General features: G+C 33.1%; 1 protein-coding gene across 1 annotated transcript; it reads right to left on the bottom strand.

Moving 5' to 3' along the window:
- Positions 1-1,933: 1,933 nt before the first annotated feature.
- On the bottom strand, positions 1,934-17,028 carry LOC144838370 (uncharacterized). The gene is made up of 17 exons (XM_078693709.1): positions 16,716-17,028; positions 14,116-14,265; positions 12,806-12,980; positions 12,315-12,512; positions 11,989-12,218; positions 11,267-11,661; positions 10,994-11,171; positions 10,630-10,650; positions 9,504-9,629; positions 8,910-9,089; positions 8,423-8,598; positions 7,755-7,947; positions 7,377-7,451; positions 5,468-6,839; positions 4,908-5,062; positions 4,436-4,536; positions 1,934-4,229 (listed from the first exon to the last, which is right to left on the bottom strand). The coding sequence occupies exons 1-17, from the start codon at positions 17,026-17,028 to the stop codon at positions 4,095-4,097; spliced, it is 4,173 nt and encodes a 1,390-aa protein (XP_078549835.1). The 3' UTR covers positions 1,934-4,094.
- Between the last annotated feature and the right edge of the window lie 601 nt (positions 17,029-17,629).

Raw genomic sequence — 17,629 nt, 5'->3', positions numbered from 1 at the left:
ACATATACTGTAGCAACATTAGACTACATAGCAATATTAGTGCAGATTATAGCAACATTAGTGCATGTATAGCAACATTAGTGCACATTATAGCAACATTAGTGCATGTATAGCAACATTAGTGCACATTATAGCAACATTAGTGCACATTATAGCAACATTAGTGCACATATAGTAACATTAGTGCACATTATAGCAACATTAGTGCACATATAGCAACATTAGTGCACATTATAGCAACATTAGTGCATGTATAGCAACATTAGTGCACATTATAGCAACATTAGTGCACATAGCAACATTAGTGCACATATAGCAACATTAGTGCACATTATAGCAACATTAGTGCACATTATAGAAATGTTGGTGCACATTATAGCAACAGTGCACATAGCAACATTGGTGCACATTATAGCAATATTAGTGCACATATAGCAACATTAGTACATTAGTTCAATTGAGAAGTCATGTTTTCAGTGATTTTTGTTACAATCTCTGAGCTATAGCTCAAGAGTTTTACCAAATCATTGACAAACTTCTCTTATACTTGGTTATGTGCCAGATGATGTATATATAGCGAAAGTAGGGACCTTTGTTGACCTTTTACAGGGTTGCCATTATTGGTACGACTTCAGAGTATAGCTCATACTAACCAATATTGATCAGGTTTCTTTATCACTATTACCCATCACTGTATAATTTAATCTCATTGTTTTCAATTACTGTGAGTAAAAGCTTAATGTATATTTGAGTGTACGAGTCAACGATGGTGAACATTCATGTTGTAGGCATCATAAAATGCTTTAACAAATGCTAATGATTTACAACATGAATATTCTATTCTTATAATGATTATTGGTGGATATGATTTGTTGCATTATGTAGTATCAAATTCTCCCAAACAGGAAGGAGGGGGGTTCTTCTTCTAAATGCTGTGAACACCTCCATTCCAAGTGCATCAACCACCCTCATGGTTCATTGGTTGGATACCACAACATCAACATTTCACCTCATAAAAGTGACCTGAATATTTTACTAAACAAAGGAATATGAATCAAACTAAATTTATGGAGCAAAAATTGATTTATCAGTATGAAATAATTCCTAAAGAAAAGTGCATCAATTGTCCTTGAGAATGTCATTTCTTACTAGTGTAATTCAAGTAAAATGCATGCAATGTTTTAGTTCAGACCTACTTCTGTGTCTGAACCTTCCTCATGGTTGAACATACTAAAGCTCTGTCTACGCTATCAAACATGATGATGATGTCATATCACTACCATATTTGGGCACATCACCACCATATTTGGGCATATCACACTTCTTTTGTCAAACTAGTTTGATAGTGTAGACAGAGCTTTAAACTAAATTTGTCAACAGTGCCAAGTTTATTCACACCAGGACGTATATTGTAAATGTTCACGAATGTTCCCTTGAGTGGCATGTATGGCAGATAATGAAAGCAATTGTAGGAATTAGATAATAGATATATATGTATGTAAAATGTCAAATGCTTCAGTGGGATAGCACAATTTGTTTGTCATACTGCATCAAAATGAATAGTAGGCGATGCTACGATGAATATGCATTTAATGTAGATATGAATTCAGATTGAGATGTTTAAATTTCTATAGGTAACGATGAAGAAAAGTCCAGTAAATTCTGACCTTTTCAATTACAGAGGTAGAAAGGTTTGCTATGCAAGTACTATAGTTGAAAGTGCAGATGAGACGGAATTAGCTCCCCTTAGGCAGTGAATACAATAATAATTGTAAAAGGCTATTTAACTAAAATTTACAGTCATTAAAATAGACATAAATTACAATTTGGTAACATTTGGTTTGTAATAAAATATACATAGTGATTTGTTATGATTAAACAATTACTTTTGTTGTAGAACAATACACACATGGTCCTACTAAAAGCTTTCTAAGTTAATATATTAATATTACAATCACTAATTAATATATAAATCCAAAATTACTGAAAAATGACAATGCTGTGTGTATCAGTGGCTGGATCTAAATGGAGATAATAAAATAAGCAAAAACAGCCATACAAATTTGCAGAGCTTTCAGGCAATGCTAGCCCTTCATCAGTGCAAGTAATTAATATATAAAAATAAAAACATATTGAATATTTTTCAGAGCAAACTAAAAATGCCCAATATTTATTTTGAAAAAATATTTCCACAAAAACATACAAATTAAATACTATTACAAATACGGTAATTAAATCACATCAAAATGAATACTGATATATTTCACAATATAAATAGTGATTTTAATATTTTAATTATGATTATGATTGTAATAAACACAATAGTACTGTACAGATGTAGTGTCAAATAATCCATATATAGCCCTTTTAACATCACCTAGCCAAATTCCAGAGTTTACACAGAAAGTCGTGGAGTGGAGTGTTCAGGTGACATGACTAATCAAAGGCATCATTTTCCAAGTCCAATACACATCCCCTGAATATATTTTTACAAATTCTTTGCAAATAAAATTTCTATAACCAGATAGAATCCAACAATTTGAGGATGATGAATACAATATTACACAGATATTTTACCTGACAATTTTCATAAGTAACATTTGTATAAGATAGTGGTTCAAGAAAAAAAAGGCTTAAGATGCAAGAAGTTAATGCAATACTGACAATAGTAGGCCTAACTATACCTAAATTTGTTAATTTCAAAAAGCCCTGTTGTGCATAATTATTGTATTTACAATAGATAATTATGAAATTATTACAAAACTAAAATCTTATCAAACGAAGTATAAAATAGTAAAAAATACCCAAATATAGTAAAGAATAATACATATTGCACTGTTGAAATACAAATCTATTAATGGGATATAACCATACATTGTATGGACATTATTTAATTCCTGATCCTATAATTAATCTTTAAAAAATAAATTATTACATGATGATAGCATGTATTTAATTTATTGTTGGACTTTCCTATTTAAAGTTAGTAAAGCTTTTGGTACTGTATTGTTTTCATTTACTATCCCACGAACTACAGTATTTAAAAAAATGTATTTTAGTAAAATATCACCGTGTGAAAAGTTTCCATATTACAGTACTGTACTTTTAATCTTAAAGATACATTTATTTGGACGGATTTTTGTTCAAATACTGTACAAAAATTATTCTTCATATCTGATTAGACAACAAATAGATCTGTGATAAATTATAAATAACCTTTTATTCATTTGTTTACAGTACTGTACTTTCAATCTTAAAGATACATTTATTTGGACGGATTTTTGTTTTTTTATTTATTTTATTATTCTTCATATCTGAATAGACGGAATAGGTCTGTGATAATTTATAAATAACCTTTTATTGATTTGTTTACTATAGAATGTAAATAAAATAAAATGTGTTATAAACACTGCTCAGTGCAAAGTTAAATATTGTAGTATAAATATGCAGCATATGCAATGTTAATAAACCTTATAATTACCAAAAAGAAGTTTATACATAGTAAATTATTCCTGCTAAAACAATGCCATTGTAATAATACGTTGAAAACAAAACTATTGATACAAGATTGTTGATATAAAGTTTGCGGTACACCACGTATATTAGTTCTGAAAAGATTGTTGTTCATCAATACAAATTGGAATAGCATGTTGACAGATTACTGACGTTTGACTGATAACTGTACGTCTGAAGCCAGCATAGGCCAAGGAACCCTCATCAAGTAAAATACAGGTAGAGTATATTGCAAAGTTACATATATATAGTTTCACAAACATGAAGATCTATCAACAATATAGCAGCTTTTAAACACATCTGTACACAACTGATTAAGCCAGTAAAAAACATGCCCACAAGAATATCACTATCATTACTGCTTTGAGTCTCATGTCTTTGAACAACAAATTTCTTTCTTTTTGGCCTAGAAGTTACATGCATGTTTTACTGCAAGGATGAAATTGTTGTATAGACTGCGATTCAATTGCTGGTTAGAGTAAAATAATAGTTATGGTAAGGCCTACTATATTGGTGTAATACTCGTCAATGAAAACGGTGTTCAAATAATAAGTAAGTTGTTGTTCACTGTTAGAATGTGTTCATTTGATAAGAACCGTGATGCTCATTCGATCCCGATTCGCATCGTTGTACGCTTTACGAATGACTTCAACAACTTGGTTGTGCGTTAAACTATGCAGTGATCGACCATCAACTTTGATAAGTTGAAAACCAGGCTATAGAGAGAAAAGAGAAATGCTTTCCATTATTACAGAAATAATCATTAATTTGAAAGTGATGAAGCATTAATAATAATGCTGCAAATGATGATGATTATAATTGGTCAGATGTCAATGATAATGCATTGGTCCTATTGGTGAATAGGACGGCAATACAGTACGCTGATTTTGATGTGGTGATGTTGGATGGTAACATAGTTTACCTGTATAAATCCATCGTCATGGGCGGCACCTCCTGGGAACACTTTATCTATTAACACTTGAGGTTGTTGTCTCGAGTCACTCCCACCAGAAATACTGATACCTACAATATACAAAAATCATTGAAATCATTTTATTTTGCATAATCAACATTATAGAAACATAAGGGCTTTGCATATAAGCATTTAGAAACATATAAAACATTAATATATATAAATTACTTGTGCAACCTGTTACAGATTCACATTTGAAGTGCTGTCAAACACCTATAAAGGGGACACCTTCAGGAATCAACAAAGAGTCAACAACATTTGTTTTTATAAGAAAGTGTCTCCCTCCAAAGGAGGGGTTCTACTGTAATATAAATTTTTCAGATTCTGATTAGTTTAATTTACATGCACACAACCTTTCCATAAAATGCATCAATTATCATTAAGTCACTAACTAAATCAACTAATATTTTGTAACTATTACCTAATGATGTTTGTGTTTTCTTGATGACTCTTTCAATAGGACCATCTTCTATGTTATATTCAATTCTGGCACTCTGCAGAATCTCCTTCAGTGGGAATGGTTCCTCCTCACTGTGATAACCATTTGATAAAACTGGTTTCTCTGCTTTATTTTTTCTGAGGAAGATAAAATAGACAGTTTACATATAAATGATCTTGATCTTTAATCCCAATCGCAAAAAAGGAAATTTTCTGTACCTATGAAACTCTAAGGTTTAGTTCATATCCGATTCAGATTTAAAAAATGCTATGATTAAATAATGGGGGACATCCCAGGGTGACTAGTATATCTACAATGTAGAAAATAATGTTAAAGAAATGACACATCCTCAACTGTATCTAAAGCTCTGTCTACACTATCAAACTAGTTTGATGTACCCAAATATGGTTGTGCTATGCTCAAATATGGTATTGATATGACATCATCATGTCCATATAAGGACACATTTTTTTGTTGCATAAAGTTTGATAGTGTAGACAGAGCTTAAATTAAATGAAATTAAAAGTAAAACGACGACTTACAGAATTCCTTTTTTTGGAAATGTTGGCGACTCGTCGAAAGAAAGACTTGAATCTCTGCCAGCAAAGTAGTCCTCCATTCCATCAACACTTAGATGTTGCTTCTCACTAAAATCATTAGTCTTCTGTTTGCGATCTCTTGAGGATGATCGAATGTTTACAGGAGAAGGAGTCTTTCTTCTTATTTTGGATGATTTCTTCTTTGTCCTTTCTTTTATGGTTGATGAGGAACTTGCATCACTGTCATCCATTGTGAATTTATACTTACCCTTTCTGCTTCCAACAAGTACTGGTGGTGATGCCATGTCTGACTCATCACTAAACTGGAGCTCTAACTCAACATCATCATCAATTTTTGTTGGAACATGATCCAAACTTCCATCACTTTCCACACTCTCATTATCCTCTATCACAAAATCCAGTTCATCATTGACAACAATATCTGGTGTAGGTTGAAGACGTGGACTGGGTTCGCTATCACGTGGCGAAGATTCAACACTAGATATGAAATCATCATAAAGTTCAAATCTAACTGCGCTTCTTGGTCTTGTATTCTCCTCGGGTTCAACAGTGGTTTCTGTCGGTCTAACTGCATGTCTCGGTTTTGCGTTCTCTTCTGGTTCCTCAGTGGTGTGTTTCGGTAAATTATCCATTCCAAAGATCGGGTTTGCTGTAAATTTTCCAGAGCCAAGACTACTATCAAGGTCTTCAAAATTATTACTTAAACCACTGCTTGGCCGTGCCTCCTTTTTATGTTTCTCTTGCTTCAGACTGCTTTCTGGTGGAGAATTTTTATAATGACCTCCAGATGATCGATCTCGGTGGCCATTAGTGACAGACTTCCTACTAGAAACAGGTGAGATCTCACTATCATCATCTCGTTGATCATCATCATTAGAGTCATAATCTCTTCTTAAGTAATCACTAACAAACCTTCTTTCTTGTTTGTTCTTACTTGATCTCTTTTCAGATGTTCTGCCATTCTTAACTGGCCTCCTTTCTGGTACTGATGAGATATCACTTGTATCGTCATCCGACATTTGCAAATGATCATTAAATTCTTGTTTATGCTTATTATGATTGTGATCTAAAATCATCATTTTTGGTTTCGATGAAGAATCTCTGTTGTTCATGTTTAAGTCATAGATGTTGTCATCTGGTACCATCAACTTAAAATCAGATGTCCTTCCTTGCTTATTATTCACATGTCCATAAGCTATTGTCCTTTCTGTATATTCATCAGCTTCTTTTTGTTCTTTCATTTTCTTTTGTATTTCTTCTTGTCTTTCTCGTTTTAATCTATCTAATTCTTCTTTTCTCCTCTTCTCTCTGTTCATATTTTGAGTTGTTTGAAGATGGAATCCTCCTACAGAATCTACAAAAAAGATATAGTGATAGTGATATTTATTTTCAAAGCATAAATACAGAATAATCAATGAATATAAATCAATTTAAAATTAGTTGTATGGAAGGAGAAAACGACTTTAAGCCACCTTTAACACAATTATGGGATGTATAGAAATACATTATACAAATAATGAATGCATAATGATGAGAATATTTCGATTGAATTTTATACCAAGGCAGTCAATATTTGTCAATACTATTTTACCATCAATGTATTTTATGAATCTAACTTTAATTGATTTCATTTTTATTAAATAGCCAATAAGGTTGAAGGTTTATATGCCACAACTCTACTGATCACACATAGACAGATGTAATGCGAATAATGACTCTTAATAATACCTCAATACAACAACATGGGAATTGTAGCAACAATAAACAAGCCCAAGAGGGCGCGCTTGTGAATCATGTTTTACAACTAAATCTCTGTCTACACTATCAAACTAGTTTGACAAAAAAGTGTGATGTGCCCAAAGAGCTTAAGAACAGAATCTTGTTAGCTTACTTGGTTTGGTTTCAAGAATGGTCTTTTTTGGTGCTGATGTTTTATTTGCTCTTCTTAACATTGGCGATCGACGAACTAAAAATAGAAAGAAGAAACGTTGAATAAAAATAATAATAGTCAATCAAAGTATATTTAAGTATTATCCCTAGATACATAATAATAATTATACATGAAATTTGGGAATTTATTATTATTATTTCTTTATACTGGGTAGCCTCTTCAGTCAAAGAATGTTCTCTCAGAGGGTCCAGTTATAATCAGTGACTGTGTGCGTACTAATACACCGGGGTAACCCCCTACTCGTCTTAACCGCTTGGCCACTCACTCGTCAATTGATGAGTTTATACTCAAGAGTGAGCTTGACAATACAATACTTACTATAGTTGGATGTGCCTGACTGCAGCTCTTCGAATGCATCTGCTTCCCTTCTAGACACCATGCTTTCAAAACGACCTATGTCAGTTTGATAGAGAGTGCTTCTAATCTCTCGTAATAATATCACTTTCTCAGGCTTGTCAAGAATCGCTAGCAAGGGGCGGACAAGGTGTTCAATCTCACGATCTTCATGATACTGAAAATGAAATTTTTTTTGCAATAATTAATATTATGAATCTTTAAATAGAACACAAATAAAATGACTCAAAACAAATTGTGGAAAGCCTAGGAGTAGACCTTTCAAAACTTGTATTTGTCATGTGTGGTAGCACAATGCAGTGAACAATTCTTATTGCTTGGCTTAAATAAAAACATTTGAAAACTTTAAATTTACCATTTTGTTTTCTTAATTATTCTGTTTAATATGTATAATATATATAATATTTCTTCCATGCTTTGATACCATTGATATTATTCTTTGACACTATTTTAAATACGGTCATAAATCCACATCTAAAGGTTTTTCATAAACTAAACATTTTGTGCAAATCAATTTGTTTAAAAAGCAGGCAGAGGTGGCGCATTGCATGTTGGGAAATAACATTTAAGTTAAGTTTTACTTGTTCCAACAATAACTCCCTATTGTTATTGTAAAGATCATTTAATCTTACCCGTTTGATATGTCTAACAATAGCAGTACATTCATCATGTTTAAGTAAACGTTGTGCCAGCTCCATCATACAGCTCATGGCAGGACCAAAATCAATTTCAGGTTCAGGAGAATTACTGCTTGAAGTGGCCTGTACTGATGCAACACTCTGCTTGCCGTCACTACCATGACTGGAGCCTAGGGAGACAAACAAGCCCGTTTGAAGAAATACAGCACCAGTATCTGTTATGTTATTGTGAAAATGTATTGGAAAAACTCATCCAAATTCACAATTAGAGGGAAAAGGTGAATACTGATGAGAAAAAAGCAAATCTCCATAAGTTTTTGTATGTGGTAGAGTAATAGAATTTTCCGTGTATAAACATAGAAAGATTAGTGTCACAAATGGGGTATTATGATTCCATAAACAATACAATTGTAGAAGTCTGCTGTTAACAGTTTCTCTCTATGAAAGAAGTGGTCTACGAAAGTGTAATTATTCATTTTACCTGCTTCAACAGATCTCAAATCTCCCATGCTGCTTCTCCTTACTGCCCATGCTTTATTGGCCCACAATGGGTCAGAATCTTCACTACTAACTTTATCCAAACCATCAAGGCTTGTGGATGTCTTAGGCTTTCGGAAACTTCCCAGCGGATTTCGTCGCTTTATTTTGGCACTCATTGAACCTGTAAATAATAATATTAACTAGTTTGACAAAAAAGTCTGATGTGCTCAAATATGGTAGTGATATATGCCAAAATATGGTACTGATATAACATCATCATATATGGAAACATCACATTTTTTTGTCACATAATGTTTGATAGTGTAGACAGAGCTTCATACAGCTGCTATACCTCCCAACAACGCTCTGTCTACAATGGCAGGGGCTGAGATGGAGTAAATAAATTAATCAGAGGTGTAACACCGAACCTCTATTTTTAAGTCCTTATTCGAGAAGACTTATTCTACCACCAGAACTACAGTCCAGATTTGATTACTATATGTTGCAATGCCTTAACTGGAAACAATTTGTGCTGGAAGGAATCTCTAGCAACCAGTCTCAATTCAATAGAGTGCAACAATCTTTTTACATGTACCTGATGATTGTTTGTCTTTTTCTTTCCGTTTCATTTTCATTCCAAATAAGATTTCTCTAAATGTTCTGTTGCGTTTTACTTTCTGACTTCCAGGTCTGTTTTCCTCCATTTGTGGTAGATCTTTCTCTAAAAACAAAAATACAATCACACATTTACATGAATTACATTTTTTTTTTTTTTTATTTTTTTTTCTTTACCAAGCCAAGATAAAAAATGGTGTAACAAAAAGGTATGTTGTAATAACTTGTGGCTCCAAATGAACTCCCATATCTTTGTAAATAAGTTATCGAATATAGCCTCATTGGAACAAGTAAAATCTGATCAAAGAGAAGAGCTTACGAGATGCACAATGGGAAATCGTTATTAAAGCAATTGCTCCACAAATTATTTTTTTTATATAATAAGCAAGCAAGCAAAAAGAGAAAATGGGGTAACAAAAGGGTACTGTATTTTACAAGAACTCGTTGCTCATAATGAACTCCGATATCTTTATAAGTTATGAATTATAACCTCATCCCCAAGAGCTTACAAGATGCATGATGGGAATTCTTACATTTGCCCCAATATTTTCCTCCATTGAACGAATATGCATTCTGTATACTGATGAAATTTTGAATATATTTTATTTATTGGAGAGTGCAATGGACGAAAAATTAATTGTTGAAAAGTGGAAATTTAACAAAAAACTACAATAGGTAAACATAAACTATAAAAAAAGTGATTAAAATAAATAAAGTGCAAAACAAAATCTATCAGCATGTTTTAAGCAGAATAAAAGTAAAGAATGGGCAGGCTAAAAATAATTTTTGTAGCTAAATTTGCAATAAATAAAGCATCATTATGGTGGGTTTTTACATATTTGTACATACCGTATAAACAGCATTTAAATAAATTAAGAGTTTGCTAAAAATATTATTTCATTTTGTTGTTTTTTAAGCTAAAATTAAGACACCATTAGTACACAAAGCAATTTACCCATTTGTAAATAAAGATATTTTAAATGTTCATATAAATGATGGTTAAAAGGGTAGGAGGTTGCAATAAAACATGTGTCTGGGTTCCTTTCTAATTTGTTTACAGTGTAAGCGCATTATCTTTCCTAGCCATTTAGTAAATGTTTACTTACCACGATGAAACATTTGCACCTCTTTTTTATAATCAAACAGAAACAAAGAGTATTAGAGACAGATTTGTAAAATATTCAATTTTACTTTACTAAAAATGATGCTATATTTGGTATATGTAAATATGATTTGGGACAAAATAGGGAGTGGGATAATACTCAGATTACATTAACAATGTATTTATAAAAGCCTTGTGTCAAAATTTAACCTAAACCATGGGGTGGGATGGAACATTTTCAGTCTTGAAGCTACAGTAGGGCTCTAGGCTTGAAAATAATCATATCAAGGATGTATAATGCAAATTTATGGAATGGGATCAAAATCACTAAATCCTATACAAGAATTTTAATGAAGTTCTGAGCCTACCTCCAGGGTGCTTCATGCTGTGTGATCGTCCTAGATTGCGATGGTCGCTTTTCAAAGCACTTGTTCCCATTACAGGCTGACTTTTGGCTGTTTGTACACTCTTAGCTGAAACACTATCTACATCATCTGTGGCTGCCAAATCTTGGTGAGTTGTTACTGGTGGAGGCTTAGAATGATTCTAAAAAATATATACACATTATTGAAATAATTGTCTAAGAAGATATATTATTATTTGCTCAAGTGGAACATTACCTTGAACGACCGTAATCTTACCTGCATTGTTGCAGTATCTTGCAACATTTTAGGAGGAGGATGGTTATCTTGTGGAACTGCTGAGTATGGAGGTGGTTGTGATTGTCTTCTTGATAAAATCGCTTTATCAAATACTAGATTTACTCCCTCTGCTCTACCCTCTAAATGATTGATGTCGCCAGTTGAAGCCACTCTTTTGTACTGCTTATTTGGTTTGATACCAGTATGGTTGCCTGGCGTAGATAGTCTATTCATTCCATTCTCATGTAACGGTATCTTTTGTGGTACCCCTCCTTCTTCTAATAGAGGAGTCTGCGTAAAACGTTCAATATGGTCCATTGGTATTAAATGGTTCAATCCATTTGCATAAGGAGGAATTAGAGGTGGCACTTTAGAAGAGTTACGTGACTGTGGGCCTGAAAATAATTTCAAATAAAAAAAGATTGTTATCAAGTGTTAATTTTTGCAAATAATGTATTTATTTGGCCTCATTCTTAGTCTCATGGATTTGCAAGTTTTATATAGTAGAAGGGGACATCTTTGGGACAAACCAAAGTGTAATAGAGTGTCTCCTAAATATATTGCACCTTGTTTCTTTCACAGGAAAGAAAATGTCCCCATCATAGTGGTAGTACCTAAATAAGGTGTCCCATTAGAAGGTCTACTGGATTTTTGGGATCCTTAGCTTTTTCTTTAATTACTTCATGTTCGCAAAAGACAATAAAAAGAACTTGTGAACTTACGTTTATGATTCTTAACTGGCTGTTCATTCACCCAGCTATACTCTGCAACCATCTCCTTATAAGCTGGATATCTGTTCACTGTCTTTATTGTCATAATAAGATGTCGTTGATGGCGTAGGAAGTCAATCGCTCTTGCGTGTGAAATGTTTAAAAAACTTTCCCCATTTACATTCACAATCTGGTCACCAACTTGAATCCCACTCCTAAAAGCCTGGCCTCCTTTGTCAAGCCTATAAAAAAAATAGAAAAGAATAATTTTTTGTGGTTTACAACTTCAAAAACCATTTTAAATCATTGTGCATTTCAAATAAAATAGTTATGCTTACTTAGACACATAGATTCCTAGGCCGTACTCACTGCCACCTCTCAGGTTGAAGCCAATGCACTGGCCAGGATAAAGCTTTATAATAACCCTTCTTTCACCAGCATCTTGCAGCATTCTTGTACCAGACATGTTGAAGCGTGGAGGGGTAGACTCACCCTGTTCATCCTTGTCCGTGATTGTTCGTTCAACTGTGTCATACCTTGATAAAGAAATACTGACAGTGTATACTATGTGTTATTGAACGGTTACATACAACTCACTGGTTACATGTGATTTAATGGATGCATTTAAGAATACAAGAAAACGGCTGAAATTGACCAGAACACCAGGGCAATCCTCTACAAAAGATGCCTTAGCATGTTCTACATGCACTAGAGGCAGAAGCCTATACCGGACCTGAAAAGATTTGTTTTACCCCCAGAACTAATGCCTTGAACCTGTCCTGACATTATGCTTTGCGGTGCCCTAATTAAACACTGATTGTAAGCTTACCATGATGTTTTCTCACGAGCAAACTTGAACCCAGGTACTTTACCGGTTCGCTTCACCTTCATCCTCAGCCGATTGCTTCCTTGCAGGACCATCACAGCACTGCTTGTAGCAATGTTCTCAAAGTTGACATTGTTTACCTCTATTAGCTGATCACCTAATTCCAGACCGTTCTCCTCTATAATGAATAAGTTAGACAATATTTAATACTAGGTAATCTTATGATTTTATTTTGTCTGCCAAAATGACAAATAGGCTCAAAACTACTATATTCAAATAACTAATCTAAATTTAATTTCATACATTTATTTTCATAGTTATATTATACTAAAAAATACACATTTTCATGGTCAACAATATGAATAAATTATGTGATCAAAAACTGAGCAAAAATCGAGTGGCAGAATTGAGTGGTTGAAAGGGCGTCCCTTTGATAGTTAAAATTATGAACTACTTTTTAAAATTTATTTTTGACAGACTATTAATATTAGCATTCCTAGATCCACCTCTGAAGTATATATTGTTAAAGCTTCCAAATATAAATGACAATAATGTTGTTCCTATTAATTGTTGATAATTAATACAAATATCAAATTAAACTATTAATATCACAATGTACTTTAAATATTTCAAATTCTAATATTAACTGATTCAAACTACAATAGGCATTTACAATTACCATAGTTACTACGGTACTATTAAAGGTAATAGGTTAGGTAATCCAAACCTTTTGAAAACAGTACAACAGATAGTTCTTTGTAATGTCATGTTCGATTCCTAAAGAATGTAAGCTACTGTTTATATCACTCTATTTGCTGATCAAATGAACAAATATTTCTTTTGTAGATTGGTCTCTTTATTGTCAAGTCTCCTAGTGAAGGCAGGTACTGTACTACAATAGTTATCACAGTGATGTAGCCACAACAAAATAAAGTGGTCGGGTTTTCGCAAGAAAAAGGGAACAATCTCTGTTAAAGACACTGGGTTGTCAAAGGCCTTTGTGAAAAAATGGTCAGGTTGAAACCTTACCAACCATACTGGTGGCTATGGCCCTGTATTAGTGAAGATATAGGATTTGAAATGGTATAAAAAGTGTAAAAGGAAGTGATGAACAAATACTAATGTCCTATCTTTTGCATTATAATTATCAAAACTCAAGGAAAAGGGTGGGGGATGGTGCTGGCTATTAAAAATACTGTTACAGTAATATATAAGCATCAGATTTCATGAAATCGATTGGAGAATTTGACACAATACTACTGAACCATTTTGTACAGTAGTATAGCTAAACTTTATTTGGATGTTTTATTTACCTGCTGGTGAGCGTGCATCAACAGAGCTAACAAATATTCCTAAGCCGTGTTCTGAACCACCTCTGATGCTGAATCCAAGGCTTCCGCGTACCTTCTGTATGGTTATATGACAAAGACTTGACGGGGAATGCTGGCCTACATGAACAGATCCTACAGTGTACAAAAATAAAATTATACAAATAATATTAGGGGGAAGAGAGAGAGTTTGTATGGTTGTAAACAAAAAATGTGGCTATTGCATGCATCCATACGCATAGGGTATCAAAATGACTGGAATTATACTGGAAATGTATTTGAAAACTACACTGGGGAACACAGTATCTTTGCTTGAAAACAGTACTAAAGTCGTTTTGTTTAACCAATCATTTATTAAATAAAATAATTTCGAGTAATGATATCCCAATCATCATAAACTATGAAGTGAAATTTAAAACAAAGAGTGTACTGAAAACAATTGATGATTAAAATTATATGTTAAATAAAATGTTACAAATTTTTGTAAAAGTATGTTTTTCAAATTCAGGAATGTAGGCCTACTGTAGCTACCGAAATCTGAAGGTGGCTACATTTTTTTAAGATGGGCACCCAAACAAAATTTGGTACCAGCAGCGTTCAGGAAGAAGGGGGGTCTTTTTTACAGTATTGTATAAATATTGTAGATGATCATAAACAATCATAACATTTTTTAAAGAAGATGAAATCAATCGATCAGCCAATTATTTATATTCATTGCGAACAGCTGAACATAAGCCTCGAGTAAATGATATAATTAAAGGCTGATTGGTAATCATCAAATTCATTGAAGCATGAATACTCATTTGCATATTGATTTATTCCATGGAACAGGTGTTTATATTTACCAGGTAGTATTATAATATTTGATTTTTATCACCTGGAACAGACACCTTTTATGTGTATCACAATAGCATTTGAAATAAATTTACAATGACTCATAATTTAGTATTAATCATACAATTATTATTATTATTACTGTGTAATTATAATAGTATTCAAAATTACAAAAGTATATAATTAATATCATTATCAATAATTGTTACAAAATTGTGTGACCAGATCCGTATAAGAAACCAAGAGAACAGAGATACAGTATTTACTATAAAAACTACTCTATGTTTTGAAATAATAATAATAATAATAATAAATGAAAATTTATATAGCGCCGGTATCCTCCACCCATGTGGCGCTCATGGCGCTTTGTGCATTAACAACGTGCGAGAACATCAGCGAATAGCGACGTCTTTAGGTTGGTCTTGAAACTGTTTAGACTAGTCGAGCATTTAACTGTTGCTGGTAAGCTGTTCCATACACTTGCGGCCGCAACGTAAAAAGATAATAGATTGGAATGTACTGTAATATTCATTCATTTATTCAAACAAACTGAACAGGCCTATAATATGGTGTAGTAAGTAATTCTGATTGTGAAAAGTGCAAATATTATTAGTTACACCCTGCTTGTTCACGGAATACTAGCCCGTTTCTGAAAGAATTGCATTGGTTGCCAGTTGAACAAAGGGTTACGTTTAAAATTTTAGTTAAAGTTTATAATTGCGTAAGTGGTCAAGCACCAGTTTACATGTGTGACTTAATTAGTAGGTACAATTGTCAAAGAGCAGGTCTTAGGTCAGAACACGATCCGACTAAACTCAATGTTTCTCGTGTTCACCGATCATCTGGTGAACATTCATTTTCAAAGCTAGGCCTAGACCTTTGGAATAACCTTTTAAGCACAATTCGTGACTCATCTTCAATTATAATTTTCAAAAAACTCTTGAAAACCCATCTTTTCCCGAAATAATTATGTTCACCAGATGATCGGTCATTGTAAAGCGCTTTGATCCTTGTAAAGGCGCTATAAATTGAAATGTTAATACGGGAAATCTACGTTCTGGTTCCATATTCCATGAGGCCGAACGTCGTCTTTGGGAGGTTGTAATTTAGAAAAAAATCCTGACATATGACAGGACTTGAATCCAGGATTGGTATCCAAGCATCATAACCACAACTCCACTACAGTACTACTACTGTAGTCAGTAAATTATTGCACATGTACCAGAGAAGTGGATTAGTAAGGGATTATCAAACCTAATAATCTAATCTAAGGCAGACAAAACAAAAACCAACCTGTTGAGTATCTTCTTGGAATAACAAACACATTTGTACGAACATTAGTATATATCCTAGCCATGATTGGAATACCGTACTAAAACCATGTGTAAAAAACACAATAAACTGTAGACCTATACGGTATGCAAACAGCACATGAGAATCAGTTGCTGCTACAGTACTGTAGGCTATCAACATAAATACTAATACAGCATTGATTTGTATATGGCTTTGAATATAGATCACATGATATGGTTGGTAAGTGGGGGAAAATCACCAGATGTTAGTCAATGGCATCAGAAAACAATAGAGTTGTAACAGAGGTTGATAAACTGAATGCAAGGATCTTTTGTTTGATTGATCGTGAATATTAGTTGACAGAGAAATACTATATTACATGTGTTGATCACAATTATACTCTGTGTATTTAAAATCTTAAATTAATGACTCAATTTATTAGAAAAAAGAAATATTACCATCAGCATTTTGTTCTCGTTTTCTTCTTGTAGTTGGCGAGTATGGGTGGGCCATCTCAGAGTACGGAGCCAGTTCATCAAACTGTTGCACGTGCGATGATGGAATCAAGGACCGAATTTCCTTCAAAAGGTCCTTCTTTCGTGGAGTATCAAGCGCACTTTGCAGGCATATCATCAACTTTTCCACGTCTTTATACGTGTGGTACTGTCGTAAGATATCATGTAGATAATCACGTTCTAGATCGGTTAGTAATGAGTTGGCTTTTCGTTGGAATTTCTTCAGATTCCGCTGTAGGTCTAACGTCGCAGCCATCTTGAATAGAAGAAGAAGATCCTTTGTGTTTTCTTTAAAAATGTCTACATTATTTTCCGATCATTGCATACTGAATGTGTACCTGTAGACCTGCAAATAAAATAAATATAAAAAATAATAATAGACATAATTTACTAAATACTATATTTATTTAATCTTGAGTAATAAAACAATAGAGTAATTTCATAAAAAAAATAATAAAAATATAAACTGTACTGTAGTATCCTTTATATTTTCATCTGAACATTATAATACAGTATTTGTTTACATTTATAAAACAACTTCCATTGCTATGTTTTTTCTGGCTCTTTATAAATAATGAATTACCACTTTTAACCATAGGAAAAATTACCAAATGGTCAGGTCGTACTTACAATACATTATGCTACAGTACAGTACCTGTTACACCATTTCATCAATAACTACAGTACAGTATGACAACCACATATCTATCCTAGGCCTATAGTTAAGTTACCAGACTTAGCGTGTTTCTTGTTCAACAAGGCAAGAACAATTCCTAACAGTGTAAATGTCATACTTACTGTACATAATAATATGCTACAGTACAGTACCTGTTACACCATTTCATCAATAACTACAG

The sequence above is a fragment of the Antedon bifida genome, chromosome 3 (assembly GCF_963402885.1).
Source record: "Antedon bifida chromosome 3, ecAntBifi1.1, whole genome shotgun sequence".
NCBI classification, from domain to species: Eukaryota; Metazoa; Echinodermata; class Crinoidea; order Comatulida; family Antedonidae; genus Antedon; species Antedon bifida.
This window is presented reverse-complemented; position numbering and strand designations above follow the sequence as displayed.

What these genes read in the sequence shown, in the direction of transcription:
- LOC144838370 (XM_078693709.1), bottom strand. Translation starts at nt 17,028, where the DNA reads ATGGCTGCGACGTTAGACCTACAGCGGAATCTGAAGAAATTCCAACGA. An exon ending in ACGAGAACAAAATGCTGATG is followed by an intron (nt 14,266 to 16,715) that starts GTAATATTTCTT and finishes TGTACACTGTAG; the next exon opens with GATCTGTTCATGTAGGCCAG. An exon ending in AAAAGACAAACAATCATCAG is followed by an intron (nt 9,090 to 9,503) that starts GTACATGTAAAA and finishes TATTATTTACAG; the next exon opens with GTTCAATGAGTGCCAAAATA.